General features: G+C 41.2%; 4 protein-coding genes across 13 annotated transcripts in view; 3 read left to right on the top strand and 1 right to left on the bottom strand.

Annotated features, from left to right (window-relative positions):
- The window catches only part of LOC114643681 (tripartite motif-containing protein 16-like), a 488,218-nt gene that overhangs the window by 254,453 nt on the left and 206,738 nt on the right, over window positions 1-27,027 (top strand). The window lies entirely within an intron of this gene.
- LOC114643677 (E3 ubiquitin/ISG15 ligase TRIM25-like) overlaps window positions 1-27,027 on the top strand; it is a 110,521-nt gene that overhangs the window by 59,412 nt on the left and 24,082 nt on the right. The gene's annotated exons all lie outside the window — the stretch shown is intronic.
- On the bottom strand, window positions 1,794-8,810 carry LOC127527855 (ATP-dependent DNA helicase PIF1-like). The gene is made up of 3 exons (XM_051928003.1): window positions 8,725-8,810; window positions 8,241-8,386; window positions 1,794-1,924 (listed from the first exon to the last, which is right to left on the bottom strand). Exons 1-3 carry the CDS (start codon window positions 8,807-8,809, stop codon window positions 1,823-1,825), a joined length of 333 nt encoding a protein of 110 aa, XP_051783963.1. The 5' UTR covers window position 8,810; the 3' UTR covers window positions 1,794-1,822.
- LOC127527815 (uncharacterized protein K02A2.6-like) lies at window positions 24,838-26,362 on the top strand. The gene has a single exon (XM_051927701.1). It carries the CDS (start codon window positions 25,025-25,027, stop codon window positions 26,360-26,362), a length of 1,338 nt encoding a protein of 445 aa, XP_051783661.1. The 5' UTR covers window positions 24,838-25,024.

Here is a 27,027-nt window from a genome sequence, read left to right as displayed (position 1 = left end):
TCTTCTGTCATATCCAATTATGCGTATCAGCAAAAGAAAAGCTTATCTCAGTGAAGGAGGGTTCGGCACACAGCTGGTGCACACGCAGGACTTGCCATCTTTAAGCAGCAGTAACGTGTTGTTCTCTCTCTACACACTGAGCCATCAACACACAGCGGCTGTCAGCGTGCCCTTCTGTCAGATGGCTTTCTGTGAGATGGTGAAGGCTGTTTCACTCAAACTGCGGCTTACAAACAACAATTAAAATCAGTTTAGATAGAACAGGTTTTCCTTTTTTACAAATTATAAAGCAAAGGTTAGATAGATAGATATTTCAATCTCATGATAATATTAAAATAATAGATAGATACACAGACATGCTCCAGCACCGTTGAGAGGATATGCCGGAGCGGCTATAAGGGAGACCTGGCTGGCTGGGTATGAGCAGGAACATCTCTGGACATGTCGATCAGGCCTTGGGTTCATGTCAAGGTCGTTCTTTTGATATAACGGGTCTCAGGAGAAGGGGCAGGGAGGGGGGGTGCCAGCCAACAAACAGGTGTTGACAGACCAGGGGGGCAATGGAGAGGCAGCATCCATCAAACTCCTCTTGACACAAACCCTGAGCAATCTGGTGGATGGGGTGGGATTAAAGGGGGGTCTGGGCGGGGTTATGGAGGGGACAGGTTGGAATTCAACAATCACAGGACAGGGGCCAGACACATCATTTAAACAGACCAATCAGAGGAATGGGGCGGGGCACACCTTTAAATCCACCAATCAGAGGAAAGAGGGAGGGGCGATCAAGTCATGAATCATTTTTGACGGACATTTTGACAGAAGCACCCTGCCTTAATACTACTGATGAGACAGATGGACAGATATCTCTGTGAGACTAACAGACAGACACGTAACACAGACAAGGCGCTCGCCGCTCTCAGCTCCTTCACAGGTTGTCTACGTATTCTCATTTATACAAGCCGTATTATCACAGGATTTGGGAGACTTAACCAAGTCTGTTCTGTAGGCCGGTCTCCTCTCGCACCCTATGATTAACACACACACCCACACACACACACACGCACACACACACACACACACACACACACACACACGTGCGTACACACAAACTTCCTTGCCCAGGTGTACTGTCACATCAATAACTTGTTTGGTAAATTAGAATCATTAATCCTACATCACTATCCCTGCTGTTCATTTAATTTTTCCAGCTGCTGAAACTTTGATTATGTGGGGGCGTATCTAACATCCAAGTAAACTAATTTTAAAAATCGGAGTATTGTATAATTTTTATTGCATTACATATTTCTTCCTAAAAACAAAACATCAAGCTTAGATGATTTTGTAAAAGTTATATACCATGATATGCATTTGTTGGTAGTCTTTTTGGACACTGCATTGTTCACATGTATATGAAGCCATTGTGTAAACAAAATCCACAAAAGCACACTTACTAAAAACATAAAAAAAGTTTATTAAAATTTGTTACATGAACAAGTAATTTGTGCAGCATTACACATAGTGTAAACAATGAAAAATGATTCCTTGCAGCATTAATCAGGGCCAAGGTTTATTTCCCTTGCTTGATTGTTTTGCGTAAATATCCATTGAGGTCTAAATAAAATAAAGAAATGAAATGGGAAAATAGGTGTATTTGCAGCATTTAATGTGATATTATCTTCAGAACCCAAAGAGACATAAGCACTCAATTTTTTTTTATATTGCTTTCCCATACCTGTGTAAGAAGACACTCTTTTCGGAGTTTGCCATAAAACTGTAATACTTCTGGATTTGCACGGACTGCTTTAGGATCAAAATCCATGACTCAAAGCCCTTCCAAACTGCAAGCTTGAGACAGTGCTACATAAGCTTGGCCACTCTCAAATACACGAGAAAATGAAATCTGCACACAATCCAGAGACATTCCCTGAGTGAAGTAAACCATACAGAGGAGTTTACAAGATGAAAAAGCACACCACTCATTTGTATCAATAGCGGTTTACCTAGAATTTCATTTCCTCCTTCAAAACATTGGGACTATGTATAAAGGACTGTCTGACTACTACAACAGTATTCTGGTTTCTTAAGTAGCTTCAGGGACACATTCAACTCTGAAACCTGACAAATCCTTTATTTAGAAGGATAAAATGAAATGCTGCTTATCACTAGCTAACGAGTATCATTTTATGCTATGATATTTAACTAAACCTCAGTCTGTGCGTCTCGGGAACTGCAGGTCTGACATTGTGGTCAGCAGCACAGGAGCGCCGCAGGGGACTAGACTTTCTCCGGTCCTGTTCAGCCTATATACATTAGACTTCCAATACAACTCGGAGTCCTGCCATGTGCAAAAGTTCACTGACGACACTGCTATTGTGGGCTGCATCAGCAGTGGGCAAGAGGAGGAGTATAGGGACCTCATCAAGGACTTTGTTAAATGGTGCGACTCAAACCACCTACACCTGAACACCAGCAAAACCAAGGAGCTGGTGGTGGATTTTAGGAGGACCAGGCCCCTCATGGACCCCGTGATCATCTGAGGTGACTGTGTGCAGATGGTGCAGACCTATAAATACCTGGGAGTGCAGCTGGATGATAAACTGGACTGGACTGCCAATACTGATGCTCTGTGTAAGAAAGGACAGAGACGACTATACTTCATTAGAAGGCTGGCGTCCTTCAACATCTGCAATAAGATGCTGCAGATGTTCTATCAGACAGTTGTGGTGAGTGCCCTCTTCTACGCAATGGTGTGCTGGGGAGGCAGCATTAAGAAGAAGGACGCCTCACGCCTGGACAAACTGGTGAGGAAGGCAGGCTCTATTGTAGGCATTGAGCTGGACAGTTTAACATCTGTGGCAGAGCGATGGGCGCTGAGCAGACTCCTGTCAATCATGGAGAATCCACTGCATCCACTGAACAGGATCATCTCCAGACAGAGGAGCAGTTTCAGCAACAGACTGCTGTCACCGTCCTGCTCCACTGACAGACTGAGGAGATCGTTCCTCCACCACACTATGCGACTCTTCAATTCCACCTTGGGGGGTAAACGTTAACATTATACAAAGATATTGTCTGTTATACCTGCATTGTTATCACTCTTTAATTTAATGTTGTTATTATCAGTCTGCTACTGGAGTATGGGAATTTCCCCTTGGAATTAAAAAAGTATCTATCTATCTATCTATCTATCTATCTATCTATCTATCTATCTATCTATCTATCTATCTATCTATCTATCTATCTGTCTATCTATCTATCTGTCTATCTATCTATCTATCTATCTATCTATCTATCTATCTATCTATCTATCTATCTATCTATCTATCTATCTATCTCATCTATACACTTTCAGGATTTCATATAGTACCTTTTATTGGCTAACTGAACAGATTACAATATATAATCTTTTGAGGCAGCTTAGGCAGCTTCTTCAGGCAACTTGTAATACAGAAACTGTAGTTCCCTGTGTTTATATAGACACTAGGACAGAGACAGAATTTGAAAACCTTTAGGTGGGTCATTTTCAATGTAAAAAAATAGACATCTCCAGCTTAAAATTCATTTAGATGGAGAGGAGAACAATGTATAGTTAAGATCTTTTGATAAGAAAAAACTGTCCAATAAAGTCTTTTGAAGTTTTTGATGAGTTTTGATGACAATACTGGTCTGTAGTCAAATTGTCTGGATCAATCAGAGAGATGTAAATAGTCCTCATATTTGGTCATAAAACTTTTGTCTCTATTGTTGTAATGTGTTAAATTTTCACATCAGTTTAACTTCCCATTCCTTTCTCACCTGCTGTGTCTTGATGCTGGCCAATAACAACTGAACTTTAAAATCCTTCTCACTGTGTCCATTGTTGTTGAAGTCTACTCCTACAGGAACATCTCTATTGTCATGATTAATGTGGAACCCTCATCATTTGGAAGAGTTTTTGTCCAGTTTCTTCCATATAATAATAATAATAAAATAATTCATTACATTTATATAGCGCTTTTCTCAGTACTCAAAGCGTTATCCACACAGGAGGAACTGGGAAGCGAACCCACACTCTTCCACAGTCTCCTTACTGCAAAGCAGCAGCACTACCACTGCGCCACCTGTGAGGACATAGAGTGCAGTGTTACACATTTCATACCCAGAATTAGGTTTACCACATTAGATGATCTGCAAAAAAATGATCCCTTTATGTAATCGGCAGTATGGTATAATTACATAGTCTGTATTGTAAAGGTAAGCATAATAATAATAATAATAATAATAATAATAATAACTTTTCTGTCGGCAGGGTGATGTACCATTTTCTGTTGGTTCACTCGGAGAGCTTCAGACAATGAGTTGCTGAAGGTTTGGTGGTTGTCTGTATGCCAGAAGGAGAAGTTGTGAGAATACAACTCTCATCCTGTCATTATGTGGTATTGGTTAAAGTTTTTATAATTTTGCAAATTACTTCAAAATGTGAGTTATAGGCAACAAGAAGGGGGTATGGCAGTAACTACTCTTATTTGAGTGTCTGTTGTTTTGGGAGTATATCCTTGTCTAATGAAATCTTGTCTAAGGTACTCCAATTGTTATCCTGGTAGGTTGGGTCTGAACAAATATGATTGTAACGTATTGCTTGGCTGAAAAAGATGGAGCACCTTATATGTTTGGGGTGGAAGCTATCACTTCTCATGTATGTCCTTCTGGCTGTTAGTTTGTGAAAAATGGATGTCACCAGGGTATTATCTTTCAGGTGACAATGGTGGTGTCAAGGAAGCGGACTTCTGTTTGAGTAATTTAGCTTCAGCTTTATGTTGGGGTGAAAAGAATTATATTTGTTTTGAAAATGGAGGAGGACCTTCTCAATCGCAGTCCAGATTATAAAGATGTCATCTATGTAACAGAGAAACAATATTAGTGTTAAAATGCATGTTGACATAAAATCCTCCTCCGAGTTTGCCATAAATAGGTTCATGTAGGGAGATAGGAACTGACAAACCACTGCAGTCCCCATTTGTTGCAAGTAGATGTCCAATCCAAATTGGAATAAATTGTGTGTCAGAGTGAATTTTATTATTTGTGTAACTGACTCCCTGGGTAAGTCATGTTGTTTTAGATATGTTTCACATGGCCATATGTCATCATCATAGGGAATATGTGTAAAGTGCCTCTACATCTGTTGTGGCCAGTAAGGTTCCCTCAGGTAAGGCGCCTAGAGCAGTTTTTGTTTTTTAAGAAATCAGTGGTGACTTGGATGTAGCTGGTTGTATTGTGGCCGTGGGGTTTAAGGATGTGCTCCACTCATTCTGAAACATTTTCTGCAAGTGAACCAATTCCTGAGATTATAGGCCTTCCTGGGTTCCCTTCTGTATGGATCTTAGGAAGCATTTAGAAGTAATCCTTTTTGGGGTTCTCAAGAATTAAACTGTTTACATGATCCCTGATGTCAAGAGGAAAGCTACTTTTTTAGTTCCTTCTTATATAGATCTGTGGGGTATGTAAAAACTGATTAAGATTTCATTGATATACCTCACCCTTTAAAAATCTACACAGTTGTAAAATCAATACAAAATACAATCTAATGCTAAAACATAAAACATTTGCAATAAGGTAGAAAGAAAAAAAAAAAGTATCATTTTAGAGTAAAACTCTCACCGAGGTAAAAGATTGGACTGGATTGCACAAGTAATGATCATTGCAAAAAAGTTTAAGACCATTTAATTATGAGCTTTTAAAGTAATTCAAGTTGAACTACCTGTATACAGTGTAGGCAGTAGATATTATAATAATTTTAAATAAAGGATATATAGTTGTTTTGTCTTGGTAGAGTAATATGTTGCTCTACTTTCCCCTATTGTATTATTAATAAGTAGCCTTTGTCAAAATGCCTAATCTCACAGACTTACCACTGTTTATAAGGTATTATTGTATATAACTTATCCCCACCTTCCCTTCTATATCTATAGGCATTTAGGTGTAGTAAAAAGACAAGCAGGAATTAAGTTACACATAAAATAATGTATTATTGGTAATATTCATAAATAATAACAATTTGAATATTGGCAATCATACAACCTGATTAAATGGTGACGTGTAGTTTCAGGTGGCGCACAGACTTGTAGTTATTTAAAATGTCTCTAGTTAAGGCATCATTGGTGCTCAGCTTTCTTCAGAGCAGGCCGCATGCCTGTTCCAATATGGCTGCTAAGCTGTGCTCTTCATTGTGTTGTCTTCATCATCAGAGGTTAGTAAGAGATGGTTCTTTCAGATGTTAGTAAGAGAGATAGTGTGAGGTTAAGCGAGTAACTTTATAGATGTTCTGTCCAACCCCTACAGCCAATAGAGCATCATAGTACTTAAAGGCCTCTGAGACAAGCCAATTCCAAACAAGCGTACCTCAGACCAACGGGGAAGTAGAACATCTTAACACCTGCCATCTCCCAAAACCATTTGTTTAGCTAAAGTTTGCCAGTTAGGCAACCTGGCTTCCTTGTGGGGGGGTTGAAAGACTCTAGCAGAGAAACACCCGTGTCTAGCACCCCTTCCCCAAACTCTGTCGTAAAATTCAAAAGAGACTCAGTCGTAAAGGGGGGGCAAACACGAACGCCTCTCACCAAAGTAACACTAAATTACATTGATTTGCCTAAATTACAAATAAAGACAAACTAAATATTTATCAAGTTATATGTAAAATCTCACATCACAACAATAGTAAATGTAAGTTATGAGCAAATCAGATTCTCATTGTAATAGACTTGCATACTTAACTAAATAGTCACTTCAGTTCCACATTTAACCCATGCGACTAATATATGCTTAAACTCTTGCGATTTATAAACAAAGACCTTCAGGATTTATGGATTTTCATCTCTAAATACACAACTCAAATTTTATTACTGTTTTCTTTTTATAAAATATGCATCTGAAGCATATAATCCATCCATTTTATCCAGTAATGGACTGCTACTATTTCAACCATTTGCTGTCTTGCACTTTGCTGCTAGGATAAAATTCTACCCCCACCCCAAACTGGATAACTGGATGCTGCTAAAAATTAATAAAAAAATTTTTTCACTTAAGCACGAACTGGGAGATAGAAGAATATATGATATAAAAATATCTTTACATACTAATAGAGAAACTTCAAACAAAACAGGATACCAGAAACATTAAAATACTGTTGTGAATGACAGTCTCTATATAATTAACAGCTTCTACTAAATACCATGACCAATCAAAGTATTCAGTTAATAATTATAGTAATTGTGCTTATCCATTCATGCACGCGCATGGTCTGGACACCTTGGCTTTGAGTTCTGTAGCCAAAAAGAGAGAAGAGAAGCCCTCAGCTGCACAGAGCTTCAGAAGAGACTCTCTCAGTTCTGGCTTAGTTTGTGGTATGAAGATCCATGATCCAATAACTCCACTGCTCAGTTTTGGGCTTTAGTTGGCCTCTCTACTTTGAGCACACAGTGCTCATGTTAGACAGGAGTTAAGTATAGCATGACAACAAGAAAAGGAAAGTCTAGTATGACAGAAGAAAAAATGCTTTCAGACTAACTATGCCTTGAGCTTTTGTGTATTGGCAGCTGTCCATGGAATAAGAAACTACTTTCTATCTGTACAGAATTTCTGAATCCCTGGGTGGCAATTAGTGGAGAGGTCTACCCATTTATGTGTGCAAAAATTACATTTTGAACCTGCCTTTGGTCACTAGTTTCACTGTAAAAGTGCAAGTTTGAATAGGTGTACCAAACAAAATGCCTTATCTTGATGAAATTCTTCACACAATAGATGTTTTGAAGGATTTGATGGAACAATTTACAAATAAAACTTAAAAAAATGATTGTCCTAGTCATTAATGTCTCCAGTGTGCAACAACAAAAGGAAATGGATAAAACCATCTCAATATATTCAATCTATAATTTTCCCCTTGCTTTTAGCAGAAGGAAGAAAGGAATACTATTATAGAATTCTCAGACTAAGCTGTATACAATCACCGACCCTGCTTGTCACTTGTCCACGTTTATGGAACAGTTTTTCACAATCTGTTTGAGCCTAGGCATCACTAGCTGATTTTAAAAGAAATGTAAGGAATCATCGTACTTTTGAGAATCCTCAAAAATGAACTTTACTCCATGGTTACCCAAACTTTTAAAAATAATAATGCGGACACTATTACAGATGTCAAGATGTGCTTTAATCGATTTCAATCAATACTTCCAAACTATCAACTCCTTGGTCAGATATTCTCTCACCTGACTCTTGTGAATTGAAATGGCCCAAGCCAGCTTAAGTGGTAGCTGCTGCCTGCTAAGATAGATCCCACTGCTTGCTTTGAATATCCATCTCTCTATTTTCATGGTCTCCATCACTCCACAAACAAACCGTACCTTTGGAAAACCTGCACAACACAATGAAAAAAGGTTACTAATATGACACTTACACTCCTCCTCCAATGAATTCTGATTTGATTTAGAGCCACAAGTTTCTTGGAAAGTTCACGGTTTACATAATGTCTGTGTATTTATCACTCTGGAGAAAATAAAGTCTTTTGGAGTATTAGCTTTTTATGACTCAAATACTAGAATAAGAATAAGAAAGCAAGGCCTGAGAGGCACAGTGTTTCTAGATGATGTACATTTTTGATGGAACTCAAAGCTTCCCAAGTTAGTATCTAGTTACACAAATGAGTCCTGTCATCAAGTACAATTAGTTAAACAATCAACAACTGAAGAGTACCTTTGTTTTCAGTGTCCAAACCAACCACAACACCACGTGCTCCATTCACAAGGCCCTTTTGAACATCCAGGTTCTTGGTCAGCATCACCTGGAGGTGAAGATTAATTAGGTGAAAAACAAGTCGAGTTGCTTTTGGCATATGTCAAATGCAAATAAAATGGTCAGTAAGATTCGTCATAATATATTCTTCTACATGTGTCGTGCCCTGGGCTTTGGAACTGGCATAGGATTTGAATAGGATTAAGCCAGGTTGGTAAATGCAAGGATGCTTTACAAGCAAAAACAAGTTAAAAAAAGATTATTAACTTAGTGTGACCTACATTGATATTATAACTTGATTATGTTCATTTAATGACAATAACTGTAACCAACTAAAGTATTTCTAGAACAAATGTATTGATGTGTTAAACAGATTTAAAATTGCCTTAAGAACATGAACAAGATAATACTTTTAAATATTTTCAGAATTGTAAGAAAAAAGTGTTTACTGTTGCCATGCTGTGATTTATTTTAATGTTTTATTCATAATATTTAACAGTAAACAGAGCCTGACCATAAATGTGTTTTTTATTCTTAGGGTACTCCACTTTTTGGCTGTTATCCTATATTTTGTGCATTTCAGGCTAACTCTAACCTGCCCCATATGAGTGATGGTAGTTACCAGCATGTTAATGTGCCCCGAAATTAATATTTCTACCTTGTATCCCATACCGCTGATCAAGGATCCGACCCTGTAACCCTGCAACAGAAGTAAATATCAGAGCTGCAGGATGGTACCCAGGAAGTATAACAAAATTACAAGAAGGATCAGAGGCGTTTTGTGACATGAAAACATTTGGTGGGGCTCATATTAGAATTTCTTTTGGGACACTGGCTACTTCAGCATTAATATTAACTTATGTTAACTAATCATCTTTTACTTTCTAGCTAATGATTAACGAAACATGCAAGTTCACACAATGTTAGTGTCAAAAATAAAGGGATGCTGGTGCCTGGTCTGTTTCGAGTGGCATCTGATCATTGTAATGTTAACCAAAGTTATCTGACAAAATACAGCAATATAGATTTTAACCTTAAGTAAAACTTAGCAATATTTTTCAATGGGCAGGAGATGGTTGTGATATTCTGTTTCAATTTAGGCGCATAATAAACAAAAGTTTAAGTGTTCGCTCAAGTTGAGAATTGAATGGTTTTGAGATGAATAAAAGACCATTCACAAAGACATGACACGCAGTCTACACACTCTGCAAGACTCAAACACAAGACTCTGGTGCATCCGATTGCAGCACTAACCACTGTGTAGCCAGGAGCATGCTGGGAGCTCAAGACTAGCAAACATTTGTAATAATACTTTACTACTAACACTAGGGACAGGTTTGAAACAGGGGACTCCTAATGCTGGCTCCTTTTCTGTGAAGTGGAAGGAGCACATGTGAGGCTTCCTTGGTGGATATTTTCATACAGTCCTTGGACAGTCCTTCTTAGCCCAATTCTGATCAATGGAAGGTCTTGTAAAAACATGTATTCCTGACAGACATCAGCTTTCTTTCTTTCCATATTACAATGACTAGAAAACCTGCAGCAATGCAGAGGCCATGAGCCAGAAACAGGCTTGAAGCACCTTGAATGAAGACAAATTTTACATGCTACAGAAAGCAATATTTTTCTAGGTAAGAAATTACATTGAGCAGATAATTGAAATTTTGGGAAAAAAATGCTTAAGATGACAAAATAGAGTTGTTATGAACTTTTTATTAATAAGTTAAATGAGCAAGGAATGCTCATTACAAGTACATATTTTACCCAACATCTGGTGGGGCACATGAATTCAGAAACACCAGAGAGAGTGCAACATCTCATTTAAGACGTGTCCTCCTAAACACAGTGGCCATAACCAGAAAGTAGTTTGGCTTGTCTAGAAGATAAATTGGGATAAGGCATGAAATTGCTGAACGTACAGCATCAAAACAAGGAGGCTGAATGTACCTCACAACTCTGCAGTTTCACACCTTTAATGTTTAACAGATGTATAGCATGAATTTATAGAGGCATATAACATTGGATAGCATATTGTCTTGCAATAACCCATTAGCTTTAAGGGGAAGAAGTTTCTAATTAATAAGCGTATGAGGGGGGAAAAAAGAGCTACACAGACAAGAAGTCAAATGGCAATGTTCCCAAATAGGGATTTGTATAAAATCTTCCATAGGATGCAAATAAATTGTCTAACATTGAAACAAAATGCAAATTACTAATAGGACAATCAATACCTTTTCTGTGTTGTGTTTTTGCAAAATTATGAATTTTAGATGATGGAAAAATTATGCCAGTCAGAGAAGAGCAATAGCTAAAAGGTACTGTAACAGCCAGTGGTGTCTCTGCATTAAGGGCAGCTGAAGCACAGCACAATCCTCCACCAGATGGAACCGTGGTGACAAAATTAAATAAGCAGTAAATGCAACGAAAAAATGTAACATGTTATTAATATGGTTAAATCAAATCCAACTTAGTCTGCAAAATATTTTCAAAGATTTGCTCAATGGAATTTCTTATCAAGAAAAAAAGTTTTGGAATCTGTGAAATTTCCTTTGTGCCTGGTGCCACTAGACTGTTACTGGGTGGCTGAGGCGGCCCCTTTAACCCTGCAGAACTTTAAGTGACCCATTGATTAAATCAAAGTGTGTCAACTTGCACATCTCGCTGTTTTGGAGTAGTTATCATCATGAATCATAGTAGATTATTTACATTCAATACGATTTAGCAGTCTGCACATTAAACAAAACTTGGAAATATAAGAGTAGCCAATTGCATTTGTGCTTGATGTTAATTTTAAGATAACTTTTAATAATGCCATTTGATATATATTCGTAGATCTTAACTTTCTGATTTTTAATGACATTATTTGACCAACATTTTACCGTCACTGGTGTCGGTATCCTAATGCATTGTGAAACAAAGGATCTCTTCATCACTATCGTATGTGATCTTTACTGGAAGCCATCTCCAAATCCATTGCTCTCATTTTACATGGCTCCTTCCTCATCGTTCCAACAACATTTTCCTTGCTCCGTCCACTATATGCATATTAACATCACTGGCTCTGCTTCACACCATCTGAATTCATTATCCCCTAACTCTGTAAGCTGATCCAAGTTAGTGCCTTTCCAAGGCTCACCAGCAGCCACATACCAGGCCATTTAATCAGAGGAGTAGGTCAGTAAGTGCCGCTATTTAAGTGCATCACCATCATCATTATCACTTATCTTTCTCTTTCATTTCTCTCTCTCATAAACACCTCCTCTTACAAACTTTTTGTACTCCAGGAAGCTTCACCATTTCTAACAACTAATGGACACCTTTGCAGACTCTCCCTCTCAAATCTGTTTGGCGTCACAAGAACTTTCATTCCAAAAACAGCCCCAGTAACATCACTGCTGGTACATAGCCTCTAATAAAAAACTTGCTTGCTGACTAATACAACCTTCTTAAATGTGTAATTTACTAAAGAAAATAGAAAGATATTGTGTGACAACCTTTGTCTGATTTTAGTTCTGATTTTGATGCTATATAGTGCTACACTGAGACAACCTATTTGCTTCAGTCTAGAGGAGTGTTGTATACTGTAAAAGACCTTGATATGTACAAATGCTTTAAATCGCACCCAGGCTTATACTTTTATTGAGTTTTATAAATAACAAACCCAGATAAGTTGTGTAACTGACTTGTCACAATAACATGCATGTCATTTTGGGTCCATATTTTAAATAACATTTGATTCTGCAAATTGTAAGACATGCAGAGTGGAGCAAACTGCAGAATGTGACAGACGGAAGTAGGTATCCTCAAATTTGATTCAAGCTATAGTCACACTCACATATGAGTAACTGTAGCTGTGATATCTTTCACTTGGACGTTACAGATTGCATTGAGTAAGTAAAGCTGGAAAAAATATTAGTTTGTGTGTTTTCATTTAAGGCTGTAAAGCAAAACAAAATGGGAATATTTCGAAGGGGTGATTCATTTCTATACATACTGTGTGTGTGTACACACACACACACACACACACAGACATACACACACACACACACACACACACAAATACACACACACACACATACACACACACACACACATACACACAAACACACACACACACAGATCCTAGTCACACAACAATGCATTGCAGGAAGAATCCAAGCAGACCACAGACTCGCTGTGATGTCGTCATACAAGTGGATTTTCTTTTCCTCGGATCATCACTTGAAGCTGCAAAATAAGCTGACAGAAATTCCTTAACCCAAAGTTGTTCAAAAATATTTCATTAAACACTAAACTCCACTCACCTGCTTTTCTACACTCTATACCTCCAGCTTGACCGTTTCATGCCCATAATGTCCAGTCACCACACACATCATGCAGATACAGGAATCATCAGTATTACAATAGATCTCCAGACTTTCTGATGTTTCTCACAGAGTTTCTTCTTCAGATTTCTATCAGGATCAGTCACCTTGTGTGCCTTCCAGGCATCTCCTTCATAGTGAGGTTGCAGGTGAGTCTGACAGTAGGAGGCCATGCAGGTGAGACAGGACTTCACCGCTCTGAACTTCTTACCAGTACAGAAGTCACACTCCACGTCTCAAGGGCCGATATAATTCTGAGGAGGAGGAGGAATGAGTGTCGTCTTCTTTAATTTCTTGATGACTTCATTCAGCAGATTATTTCTTTGCAGAGCAGGCCTCGTGGTGAAGTTCTCTCTGCATTGAGGACAGCTGCTCTCTTGGCTCTGATCCCAGCAGTCAGTGAGGCACATCAGACAGAAACTGTGATCATAGGGGATGGCGACGGGGTCAGTCAGGGTGTCCAGACACACCGAGCAGGTGAACTCATCCTGTAATCCACACAGCTGGGGTTCAGCCATCATCAGTCTGAGGACAGGCAGGCATAGAGAATCAGTCAGAGGAACATGGAAGTGACTTGTGAAGAAACCAAAGGGAAAGTTTGTCTGTACAGTTTGTCAGCAGACATCAGAATTCAAGTGCAGTCCTCTCTCTAACTGTTAGAGGGCACTTCTGGAATCGCTAATATGTCACTTATTGTTTAGAAATAAGACGTGATTGTATTCTTAGGAGTGTTTATAATATTTGTAATTTGACTTGTATTATTATAGAATGGAATAATTTAAATTGTGGAATTATTAAAATTACTAAACAAAAACATTAAATTTAATGAAAACTAAAGGAATGTTTGAATTTTTCGTATATTTTATCACATGGGTTTTAATTTGAAATGTGTCACATGTGTGACTGTTTATTTTGACGATGAAAACATATTATCGATGCCCCAATGTGATCGAGACTTGAGCACTTCTGCCAACAGTGCATTGCCAAATTAAAATGTAGTGTTGTTGGGTGGATCTCAGTATAATCAGAAATCTGAAAATGTGCATAAAACTTTAGGGGGGGGGGGGGTGTTGCCACAAAAACTAATATGAAAAGATGGGGCACACATGGAGAAACGTTGAGAAACACTGATATATCCAAATTTTTATGTATTGTATTAAAGTACCTGTTTCACATTGCCGATAGTAACCAGTAGGTGGCACCAAGCAATGGATATGTGGTGTATACTAGAGAGTTTTTTTTGTTAAGGCAATAAAGAAGTGTGTGGTCGGATACTCCGCTATACGGAAAAAGTCAGTGTCTGTGTGTGTTTGTGAAATGAATAGCACGCAACATAACATAAATTGGCGACGAGTTGTGTCAACGAAAGAAGCGACCGCGCTGTGTATTGGCTAACTAGTGAGCTGGTTTACACTTAAAGGAGCCTCTTTTCCGCCGCTGAGTCTAACGTGGAGTGCAAGGTGCCGACGACATGGCTGGAGTAATCCGACGGATGGATCCCTTCGAGGACGCTGGTGAGCAGTGGCCGACGTATATTGAACGTTTTGAACATTACAAACTGGTTAATGACATTACGGCCGCAAAGAAAATGCCTGTGTTGTTTAGTGTAATGGGACCTAAAACGTACGGACTACTACGCAGTTTGGTAGCGCCTACGAAGCCAGGAGAGATGGAGTATCACCGTGTTGTGGAATTTTTACAAGCCCATTTCGCCCCGAAACCACTTGTGATAGCAGAAAGATATCGGTTACACAAGCGTAATCAGGGGGAAGGGGAAGCGATAGCACAGTACATAGCGATGCTGAAAAGTCTTTCAGAACATTGTGAGTTTGGTGCATATTCGGAAGACGCACTACGAGACAGGTTTGTTTGTGGACTAAAGTGTGAAACTGTTCAGAAGCGCCTGTTGACGGAGAAAGATCTCACGTTTCAGAAAGCTGTGGATTACGCAGTTTCCGCGGAGACGGCAGCGCGCGACGTGCAGCAGTTAAATGCTTCCCTTAAAGTGAACGCGGTGCTTTCTAAAAACTGTGACAAATGCCGCCGTTGCGGGAAAATGAATCATACTGATGAGGATTGTTGGTATAAAGACCGTGACTGCCAGCGGTGTGGAAAAAAAGGCCACACTAAGAACATGTGTAGGAACAAAACCAAAAGCTATCAGAACGGAGGAAAGAAACGGAAAGAGGGAGATCTTACTCGAAAGGATAATGCCATTAAGAGAAGGATGCAAACTAATAAGAAGAGAATTCATCAGGTTGAGGCCGAGAAAGATGAAAGTGAGAGTGAAGAAAATAAATCTGATACTGACAATGAGTTAGGACTGTATTCTTTGTCTCAAAAAGGCAAATATTCATGAATTTCCGTGCTGACTATAGTAAACGGGAAGAAAATGGAAATGGAATTGGATACTGGAGCTGCAGTGTCCTTGATTCCTTGGGAGCAGTACAGAAGCACACTGAGCCAAGTGGCTGTGCAACCCACGGATATCATGCTAAAGACATACACTGGGGAGCCACTGGCACCAGAAGGGGTTATCAAAGTGCAGGTTGTAGAAGAAGAATGTTCTCCTCAGCACCATGTATTTGTGTGTTTAGTAAATTAGAATTTTTATAATAACTATTTTGTAACTTGCCAGTGAGAGACGCTTTGGCTTATGAACTAACAAAAATATATTATTCCAGGGTTCAGGAGAAATAGTGTCCACATGAATAAAATGTAAGCTGTTTCTTGTTTTTCCCTTTCTCAGAGTGAATGTTTCAGGGACAAGGTCACAAGGCTGCAGAACTGCACATGTAGTTTATGCAAAGGCGTCTCTCCTGTGCTTAGCTTCCAAAACACAGATAATGCTTAGCTCAACAGACATATTGTTTAACTTTACTGGTTTGATAAGGATGTTCTTTCTGTCTTATTAAACATGAGATGCTGAAGTATAAAAAACCCCTCCTGGCTTTTGATCAGGGTTCAATTGAGCTTTGCGGCAATAAGTTATGCTCTTTTGAATCTCTACTTACTGCGACTCCGAATGAATAAATAAAGTGAATTGAGAAAATATTATCTGTCTGCTTTCCAGTGTGCCTTTTTCGTCCACAGTTTTTGGCGCCCAACGTGGGGCAGGAGACGGGCAGACGACTCCCTGGGCGGGTTCGTCCAAGTGGACCGATTTCCGCGGATCGAGGACCAGCTCCGGTAAAAGTTAGGACTGGCCAACCTCGGGCGTTTTCCTGCGTGGGGAGTCGCTGACCTCCTCCTGACCGAAACGAAAAGCAACTGGATGGGATTTTTCCAGGCAGGCAGAAGGAGTCGCGGTGAGTAGATTCGGGGGATTCCCGTTGGTTTGACTGGTGTGCTGGAAGAAATAGAAGTATACGGGGAAAAGAAAAAAGAAAATAATAATAAAAGAGAATAAAAAATAAAAGCATGCTGAAAGAATAGAGAATCATACCGTATCGACCTAGAAGGGTTTTAGGGATTCATAGAGAGTGACGGCACAGTGTGAATGCTAGTAAGTCATCCCTTAAGAATTCGAGTAGAAAGGACCGAGTGGCACGTTCCTATATGAAGAGGAATAGGGGTGAAAGGGGCAGTTAGAGTACGTGTGAAATTTGGAAGAGGGGAGGTTGATTTCCACTTGTCGACTGGTTGATTCCGGGGACGACAAGTGGGACGAGAAATAATCGGGGATTGAGTTGCTCTCTGTTGAAGGCCTGCCGCTTACTATGGGAAATTATAATGGCACGCCAGTCAAACAGGTCCCCCCAGGGTCCTCAAAACTTAATGTTAGAAGGATTATTTTCTGAGAATCACCAGGCTCCTAGTACACCCGTCGGGATTGAAAGCGGGTCCCCTAAACAGTTAATAGAGAAGCAGACTGGGTTGGATTTTAAAAGGCATGTAAGAAGTGGAATAAGCAGAGGCGTAACAACCTGCTGGCTGCTGAAGTCAAAACACAAAAAAGACAAGCAAGAATTATTGCTAGCGTTGCAGAAAATGAAGATAGAGACAGCGCCCAAGCCTGAAAGTAAAAGAAAGCAGACCGAAAAGAAAGACCCCCTATACCCCGTAATCTGTCCACCCCCTCCTTACCAAAACTCCCCCGCTTCCACCTCCTGCACCCTCTTCTCCAACAACACCCCTGTTAACAGACGAACCGTCTGGAGCAGGTTTTTACAATGAACAATATCTTTATGACCCATCCTCACATTTTGACCCTGAGGAAGATAATTCAGATCATTCACAAGATGCTACTGGATTGTAATGGCAGAAATTAAAAGAGTCTCCCAGAGCACGAGCAGTCGGTGGACTGCAATTTGTGGAGCTGTTACAGCAGCTGGATAACATGTATGAAACAAATGCTGCACAGTGGACACAGGTGCTCCGTCGACAACTGAGCACCACATGGACAACTGTAAATCACGGTGATCATAATGGTGTCCCTTGGTGTTGGAATGAAGGTCCTTTCCTCACCCAGTGAGAGCCTTTAAAAGGAGCCCTGGCAGAAAAAATATAAAAAGGGCACAAACTGGTCACTAATTTCAGCCGGCTCACCGATTGCAAGATCTGATGGCTAATCACTCTGGGCTAGACAATACAAACGATAGAACTCATGCTGCAGTGCCTCCTTTCATCTCGGGACTGAGAAGTGCCATTCAAAGCAAAGTCTGCACGTCCTGCAAAAGGCTGGAAGACCGCAACGTTCGAGGAAGACAAGCGTCATGCAGAGCATGCTGACAGTCAGACTAAATTAAAAGAGTCAGAGACACAGACCAAACTTTTGGCTGCACAAATAAATTACTATACTGGAAGAACTGACCTGGCTAGGGGGAGAGGACGTGGAAAATTCTTTGGAGGGCGAGGGCACGGAAGAGGACGCGGGTTCCTTTTATCAAACCCTAATAATCCTTTTGCTCAGATGCCTAACCCTTCGGAGCAGATGCCAGCGTCATATGCCTGTTACGGCTGCGGTGAACTTGGACATTTCAGACGCAACTGCCCACACAAGCGCCTCCGTCACCCCCCTCTCCCTGAGCCTAATGACATTCCTTGGTCCTAAGAAATATCAGGGACCCCAAGCCACTTTTTTCCAGTTTCCTTTGCTTACTCGTCATGCTGAAACTGATCTTTTATTGACTTTAATGGCAAAGAAACTGCCTTTGAAATGGACACAGGAGCCATGCGCTGAAGGAGGTTCCTGTGCAATTACAGCTCAGCATTAACAGTTTCATTATTGACTCGTTGCTTTCTGTTAAATCATTTGTGTCCTGTGAAACTGCTGGGATGGGATCTTATGACTTAATTGTCAGTCTCAATTTTGTTTACCTGACAAAGGATTTTTGCTGCTCCATTCCTAAGCTCCTGTGCCACACTTCACACCCCAAGCCCTCTTTTACAGCCTGGACCCTGAACATCTCTCCGCACACCTTCCTCTTGAAAGCCCTTCATTCTTTCCCCTCATGCCTATTTTCCTCACTTTCAAGTCCCGGACACCCTGCCTTGTACTGCCCAGTATTTCCCTACTGAAGTGGACACACCTTGGTTAGAATCTTTTCTTTCCTCCAGCACATGCCCTGAAACTTTGCACATTCCATGTATTTTTGTTGTCTACTAAAGCAGTTGCTTCAGTGCACCTCACATATTCACAAAGCGTTTTCTATTTAGGAGATTTGGTTCCCCATGTTTCCTTAGCACTGTGGTCCCAAGGGAAAAATTGATTATGGAAGGATAGCACACTGAGCCACTGGTGATTTTCTCAAAATCTTCCTTCTGCCCGTACCGTGTCCAGGATCCTCTGTCTCCAGAGGCAGAGGCTGGCATCGCCGCCGTACATTCTGATCTCGTGAGGCGAGGAGCAATTATTCCAATTACATACTTTCCAGTCAACTCCCCCATTTTTTCCTGTAAAAAAGGCTGACGGGTCCTGCCGTTTTGTTCCAGACCTATGAAAAGTTAACTCTGCGTTTTTTTTCCTAGAACACATATTGTTCCTAATCCTTCCACTATTCTTTCCACGATGCCCCCGTCCGACCGGTACTTCTCTGTTATTGACCTTGCTAACGCTTTCTTTTCCATTCCCGTGCACCCTGATTCTCAATCCTGGTTTGCTTTTACCTTTCAAAACCGCCGATGGACCTGGACCGTCATGCCTCAGGGATATACTGAAGCCCCTTGTGTTTATGGTTTTGGCCAGAAAAAGATAATAAATTGATACAGTATATAGATAATAAAAAAGAAAAGAAAAATAAAATAAACAACAAGTGCACATGATACTCAGAAAATTGCTATTCTTTTTAGGTGAAAATGGCCATAAAAAAGTGTTGAGAAAAAAAAAAAAAAAAAAAACTGCAGTTACTTCAAGCTATCGTTAAATATTTAGGTCATGACATTTCATGCGATACAGGAGCTCTCTCTAGCGGCCCGTTTTAACCATCATTCAAAACCTTCCAAGACCGGTCACAAAACAACAGGTTAAGTCAGCATATTTCTCTGTGGCTGCATAGCTTTTGGTGGGAATGTTTTCTTGTTGTGGAGTTGTGCTGTGTGTTTCCCGAGATGGATTATTTTTGTTTACAGTTGGCATTTGGGTCGCCACGGAAATTAGTGTTTCCTTGTTGTCGCTGACCCGGTTCCGCCTCGGACTTTTCCATCATCTGGAGGCTAGCATGTATGGCACCATGGTAGGATGAATTCCTTATTTAAAAGTAGTACCAGCTTGCGGCCTGAGAAGTTGTTTGATTGTAAGTTTTTCAGGAGGAGCACAGCCTTTACAAAATCTAGCTAACACTGCGATCTGGCTGCATGCAGTGGTATAGCAGGCTGACAAGGCTCTATGTGATTAAAAAAAAAATAAATAAATCAATAAATAAATAATAATAAAAATGCATTACTCTCACTGACTATATTCTCGTCCATTCACTGTGTTCGTGGACGAAAAAGGGGGGATTAATGAATGCAGTTTTAACGCAACCACATACAGACAAACAAAGTGCTCATGAGCCCCCTAACAGTAAAGGTACCTCACACCGTTCGTTCTATTTTAGTAGAGGATTTAAGACCAGCGCTGGCAAACTGATCCAACATCAAAAACTGATTGAATCCCTCTTAGAAGCTATAACTAAACCATCAAAGTTAGCGATCGTTAAATGTCAAGCTCACATAGGAAAACAAGATCCTGTCAGCAAAGGAAACGAATTAGCTGATCACTTTGCTAAACAGGCTGCATAAAATAACACACCAATCTCTTTATTCCAACAGAGAAATAACCAGGACCTGATAATCAACTTGTTTCTTTACAGAGTGCAGCCACGGACAGAGAAAAAAGAAAATAGTCCAAAGAAGGGTCCCTCTCTGATGGAGTCTGGACCCATAGGCAAACTAACAAACCTTTCCTCCCAAAGGCTTCTTTCCCAGGTATGGCAAAATCGCTCATGGTCTAGACCATGCTGGAAGGGACGCCATGATTCAGGATGTTGAAAAACACTGGGAAGCTGCAGGCTTTTCTACATATGCAGAGCAGTTCTGCAGATGCTGTGCATTATGTCAAAAGTCTAATGTAGGAAAGGGCACCCAGGTAAGTCCAGGTAAGTCCCGCCGTTACACCTAATCCAATGGGTCCGTTTGAACACCTCCAAATGGATTTCATTGAACTAACTCCGTCTAAAGGTTATCGTTATTGTCTAGTAATTGTTGATGTGTTCTCCCGATGGGTAGAACTTTTTCCTGCTAAACACGCTGATGCTAAAACTGTAGCCAAAGCTTTAATCAAAGAAATTATTCCTAGGTGGGGCATACCACAGAAATTGCAAACTGATAATGGCACCCTAAAATCTAAATTAGCAAAAATCTGTGAGCACACAAATTTATCCTGGCCGGACGCTTTGCCTCTGGCCTTAATGAGATTGAGGGCAAGAACACACCGGCAATTAGGACTGTCGCAGTTTGAAATTCTGACCGGACACCCATGCCTGTGGGCATGGTTATGTGAAATGTTAACCTGCATACTGTGGACAATGATCTTCTCTCTTGTCTTACAGGTCTCCGAGCTTCTCTGAAAGAAGTCCACGAGCAGGTTAACCAGGCCTGGAGGACTAATCTTCCATCTAAAGACACGCCGATTCCCTTAGGCACTTGGATCCTCGTCCATGACACTCGGAGGAAACATTGGCATCAGCCGAGGTGGAGAGGACCATTCCAAGTTCTTCTATCCACACCACATGCAGTGAAAATGGAAGGATTGCCTGCCTGGATTCATGCCTCACATTGCAAGAGATGGCACCCTTGATTGCTGTGCTACTATGCTTTCTTTTCCCTTGTCTACTGCCCTGGTCACCTTGACTTTCCTGTTAGGAATCACCACATCAGTGCAGGTTGATTTCTGCTCTATTATCAGCTGTGGGACTGGTCGACAAGCCCAGTGGACCTGGTCTGACAAATACGTGTGTATGACTGTTACGAAGTATTATTAGGGGAGTAACTGTGACACCTGGCAATGGGTTTTTGCTAACACTGGAACTGAGAACTGGGGTTCTCAACCTTTTGAGGCCCAAAAATACGGTTTGAAAAATCGATTTTCTATCATAAAAGGACATGCTTCTCATAAATGTGTTGACAACCATTGTAACCCCTTGATCATCATTTTGAAGAACTCCTCTTTACATGACTCAGGAACCTATATATTAGGGGCATATGTATCTGGAACAGACCCTTTAGGGAGATTTCTAATTAAGATTGACAATCCTGTTACTAACACCTCTCATTCTCCTGCACACACACCTGTCACCCCAACTTCTGGTCCAGACTTTTCTCCTGTTAAGATTATGAATATTTCCACCCTTTCATCCACTTTTTCAATTGAAACTGGCTATGGCGATCAGAATCGTTGGTTACAGTGGGTATTATATTCGGCTAAGCAAGTAAATCAATCTGATTGCTACGCCTGTGCTACGGCCAGGGCCACATTTGGCTACCGTCCCTTTCCCTCTTTCTAATATTTACCCTGTTGGTCTTCCTTGTCTCCTTGCCCTTTTTACCTCTCCGTCCACACCAAAAGACTCTAACTGCATTACACTTTCTCTCCTCTTTCCCCCCCCACTCCTCATATGACTCCCCCGATGTTCCAGTCTCATGAAGGCAATTATACCTGCTTCTCCAGTAATTATAGTTCCCCCTTCCGAGGTACTAATGTTGGTCATATCCCTTCTTCCTTCTGTTCCCAGACTTTCCAGGTTAACTCCACCTCATTTAATTCTACATTATCACTTTTCCTGTTGACACAGTCCACTCCGCGTGCTGATATTTGGTGGATGTGCAGTACATTAAAATTACTTGATATTCTTCCCCCTGTTTGGACTGGCACATGCGCATTAACCCAACTTGTTATGCCATTCCGCCTCCTCCCTTTGAATTCTCCTCGCGTGTCATCCAGCTCTGGCCGACGTCATCGACCCCGCTCTGCTGACCCCTCCACATTCTCTCTTCATGGCCCTGGCGTTTACTTTGATTCCATTGGTGTCCCTTGTGGAGTCCCTGATAAATTTCAAGCGCAAGATCAAGTTGCTGCCGGATTTGAGTCTATTTTCCCCCAAGTTACAATAAATAAAAATGTAGATTGGCTTAATTACTTATATTACAACCAACAGCGTTTCCTGAATTTTACTAAAGAGGCTGTTGAAGGGATACATGAACAGGTTGATAGAACATCTCTTATGACCTGGCAAAATTGATTAGCATTAGATATGCTCCTTGCTGAAAAGGGGGGTGTATGTGCTATGTTTGGTGATGCGTGCTGCACTTACATCCCTAATAATACGGCTGCCGATGGATCAATCACCGTGCTTTGCCAGGTTTAACTGCCCTTTCAAATAAATTAGCTACCACTTCTGGCATTTCTAGCCCCTGGGGCTGATGGCTCAGGTCAGTTTTTATTTCACTGGCCATTGCTTTTATCATTCTGTTGCTTGTGGCCTGCTGTATAGTCCCCCTAATTAGATATATTGTGTCCCAGTATTTCACTGCCTCCGTGGCCAAGGCTTATATGTTACACGAAGAATGCATGCTTCCCATTTCTTCCTCCTTTCCTTCCACTCCTTCCCCTTCTCCTACTCTCTCCCTTGTTACTCCTATGTCACCCATATTTTTGTTGGTTCAAAAAGGGGGGAATGTAGAAGAAGAATGTTCTCCTCAGCACCATGTATTTGTGTGTTTAGTAAATTAGAATTTTTATAATAACTATTTTGTAACTTGCCAGTGAGAGACGCTTTGGCTTATGAACTAACAAAAATATATTATTCCAGGGTTCAGGAGAAATAGTGTCCACATGAATAAAATGTAAGCTGTTTCTTGTTTTTCCCTTTCTCAGAGTGAATGTTTCAGGGACAAGGTCACAAGGCTGCAGAAAATACATGTAGTTTATGCAAAGGCGTCTCTCCTGTGCTTAGCTTCCAAAACACAGATAATGCTTAGCTCAACAGACATATTGTTTAACTTTACTGTTTTGATAAGGATGTTCTTTCTGTCTTATTAAACATGAGATGCTGAAGTATAAAAAACCCCTCCTGGCTTTTGATCAGGGTTCAATTGAGCTTTGCGGCAATAAGTTATGCTCTTTTGAATCTCTACTTACTGCGACTCCGAATGAATAAATAAAGTGAATTGAGAAAATATTATCTGTCTGCTTTCCAGTGTGCCTTTTTCGTCCACAAGGTCAAATTAAATAATCAATGTGCTAAGTTGCCTTTGTATGTAGTGAAAGTAGATGCACCCCCACTGTTTGGTAGAGAATGGCTGAGAGTTATTAAACTGAACTGGAAAGACTTAAAGATGGTGCATGCCATTGAGCAAAGAAAAAAAGAAAACTTGGAGTCTGTGTTAAAGAGACACTCAGCTGTTTTCTCTAAAAAGCTAGGCACAATGAAAGGAATTAAGGCCAGACGGACTCTCAGACCTAACAGTGCACCCAAATTCTGTCCACCACGGAACGTCCCTTATGCTCTTCGACCTCGAGTGGAGGCCAAATTAAAACGCCTGACTGCGCTTGGGGTGATCTCACCAGTGGAGCACAGTGACTGGGCCACACCCGTGGTGCCCGTAAGCAAAAAGGATGGCACAATTAGACTTTGTGGGGATTTCAAGGTTACACTTAACCCAGCTCTATGTGTGGATAAATACCCGATTCCACGCATTGAGGACCTTTTTGCCTCGCTAGCAGGTGGTCAACGCTTTAGTAAATTAGACTTGTCAAATGCCTATCTACAGATGGAGGTGGAAGAGAAGTCTAGGAAGTTGCTGACTATCTCAATGCAAAAAGGACTATTCTGTTTTAATCGCTTACCCTTTGGTGCAGCGTCATCACCCGCTTTATTTCAGAAGGCTATGGACCAAGTGCTTCTTGGATTGCCGTATACTCACTGTTACCTGGATGACATCCTTGTGAGTGGCCCTGATGAGCAGACCCACCTCAAAACTTTGGATACAGTTCTGGGTAGGCTAGAGGAGTATGGCCTGCATCTCAAGCAAGAGAAGTGCTTGTTCTTCCAGGAGTCTGTGGAATATTTGGGTCACATAATTGATGCAGCAGGACTTCACAAATCGCCAGAAAAGGTGCGTTGCCATTGTGGAGGGCCCCAGCACCACAGGAGGTTAGTCAATTGCGTTCTTTTCTGGGAATGTTACACTACTATGGACGCTTCATCCCTGACCTGTCCACTATCTTGAAACCACTGAATGAACTGCTAAATAAGGAAAAGCGATGGCAGTGGACATCAGCCTGTGAGTCCGCTTTCCAGGAAGCTAAATTACTCCTAGTATCGCAGGACATATTGACTCATTATCATCCAGAACTGCCCCTTCGACTTGCGTACGACGCTTCACCTTATGGGGTCGGAGCTGTGCTCTCACACGTCATGCCTGATGGCAAAGAAAAACCGATAGCCTATGCATCACGAACTCTTAGTAAAGCGGAACAAAATTATGCTCAGATCGAGAGGGAGGCGCTAGCGATAGTCTTTGGAGTACGCAAGTTCCACCAGTATCTCTATGGTAACAAGTTCACGCTGCTCACGGACCATCGCCCATTAACCTCCATCTTGAGCCCATCAAAAAGTACGCCTTCAATGGCTGCCGCCCGAATGCAGCGTTGGGCACTCCTCCTGTCTGCGCATGATTACACCATTCAATATCGGAAAGGAGCATTACATGCCAATGCTGATGGTCTTTCACGCTTACCAATCCCCCATGCTCACGAAGAGAAACTAAGCGCAGTAGACGTATTTTACACATCTCAGTTGGACACCCTACCAGTTAGTGACACCGAGATCAGACGGCACACCATGTCTGACCCTATTTTATCTCGTGTTGTGGAAATGGTCACCACTGGGCATTTTCCAGCTGCAAAGGATGCAGATGAAGAAATGGCACCCTACTTATTGCGCCGGCATGATCTCACAATAAAACTGGGATGCCTCCTGTGGGGTGTGAGAGTGATTGTTCCACCAAAACTGCGCCCCCGGGTTCTGAAACAGCTCCATATAGCACATCCAGGTATAGTGCGAATGAAAAGCTTGGCACGCAGTTATGTATGGTGGCCTGGCATCGACTCTCAAATTGAGCTCCAAGCTAAATCCTGCCACTCTTGTCAGAGTATGCAAAAAGAGCACGGGCTAGCACCTTTACACCCTTGGATGTGGCCCACTAGTCCCTGGGAAAGGATACATGTGGACTTTGCGGGTCCATTTGAAGGAAATATGTACTTGATCGTGATAGATGCACATTCCAAGTGGCCTGAGGTACATATTATGGACAACACCACAGCCTGTAAGACCATTCAAGTGCTCAGGAGCCTTTTTAGTCAATATGGCATTCCACACATCCTTGTGAGCGACAACGGACCTCAGTTCTGTTCTGAAGAGTTTGGTACATTCTTGAAGTCCAACGGAGTAAAACATATCCGCTCAGCACCGTACCATCCTGCCACCAATGGCTTGGCTGAGCGTTTCGTGCAGATATTCAAACATTCCTTAAAATCTTCTAGAGGCACAGCACTTGTGCAACAACGCCTGGATACATTTCTTTTAACATACCGCAATACCCCTCATGCAACAACAAAGGAGACACCAGCTATGTTGTTCCTCGGACGCAAGCTGCGATCACGGCTGGATTTCCTGAAACCCAATATTGCTGGTGTAGTAGCACAGGTCACAAGATGCTCAACAAGAGCGCCGCCAACCACACTCCAAGGATAGACGGTTTGATATAGGAGAGCCTGTCCTCGTGCGTGATTATAGGAAGGGGGAGGAGAAGTGGACCCAAGGTGTTGTCATGGAGAAGACTGGACCACTGTCATAAAAGATTAATGTGGGGCAACAAGGAGTATGGAAACGCCATGTGGACCAGATGCTGACACGACCCGATCCAGAGCTTCAGCAGTCTGCAGTGAACCTTCCTATGGACCCCCCCGGTGTTACTACCCCAGAGTGATAATAGTACCACACATCACCCTAGTACATCTCACCATGACAAGAATGATCCAGTTCCAGAGATAGATATACCACCGAAGACACCCAAGTCCACTGATTCACAAACACAGAGCATACTCTGGTAACAGAGACTGTCAGACGTTATCCTGTGAGGATCACTAAACCACCACTATGCTACCATGATGAGTGAACACCCACCGAGATGGAGAACATAGAAATGTGTGACTGTTCAAGTTCAGAGACATATTCTTTTTCTGAGTTCTGAGATATATTTTTTATATATAAAAAAAAATATATATATATATATATATATATCTTTGTTATTGACAATCAATCTTAGCAGGGAGGAGATATGTTATGTATTGTATTAAAGTACCTGTTTCACATTGCCGATAGTAACCAGTAGGTGGCACCAAGCAATGGATATGTGG

The sequence above is a fragment of the Erpetoichthys calabaricus genome, chromosome 5 (assembly GCF_900747795.2).
Source record: "Erpetoichthys calabaricus chromosome 5, fErpCal1.3, whole genome shotgun sequence".
Taxonomy (NCBI): domain Eukaryota; kingdom Metazoa; phylum Chordata; class Cladistia; order Polypteriformes; family Polypteridae; genus Erpetoichthys; species Erpetoichthys calabaricus.
The sequence above is the reverse complement of the archived record's forward strand: the minus strand, read 5'-3'. Positions and strand labels throughout refer to the sequence as shown.

Excerpts from the sequence above, each read along its gene's own strand:
- LOC127527855 (XM_051928003.1), bottom strand. The coding sequence starts at position 8,809 with ATGCTGACCAAGAACCTGGATGTTCAAAAGGGCCTTGTGAATGGAGCA. Across the intron at positions 8,387-8,724 it reads TTTGGACACTGAAAACAAAG|GTTTTCCAAAGGTACGGTTT; the intron begins GTACTCTTCAGT and ends TGTGTTGTGCAG. Across the intron at positions 1,925-8,240 it reads TTTCAATTCACAAGAGTCAG|GGAATGTCTCTGGATTGTGT; the intron begins GTGAGAGAATAT and ends TACTTCACTCAG.
- LOC127527815 (XM_051927701.1), top strand. The coding sequence starts at position 25,025 with ATGCCTGATGGCAAAGAAAAACCGATAGCCTATGCATCACGAACTCTT.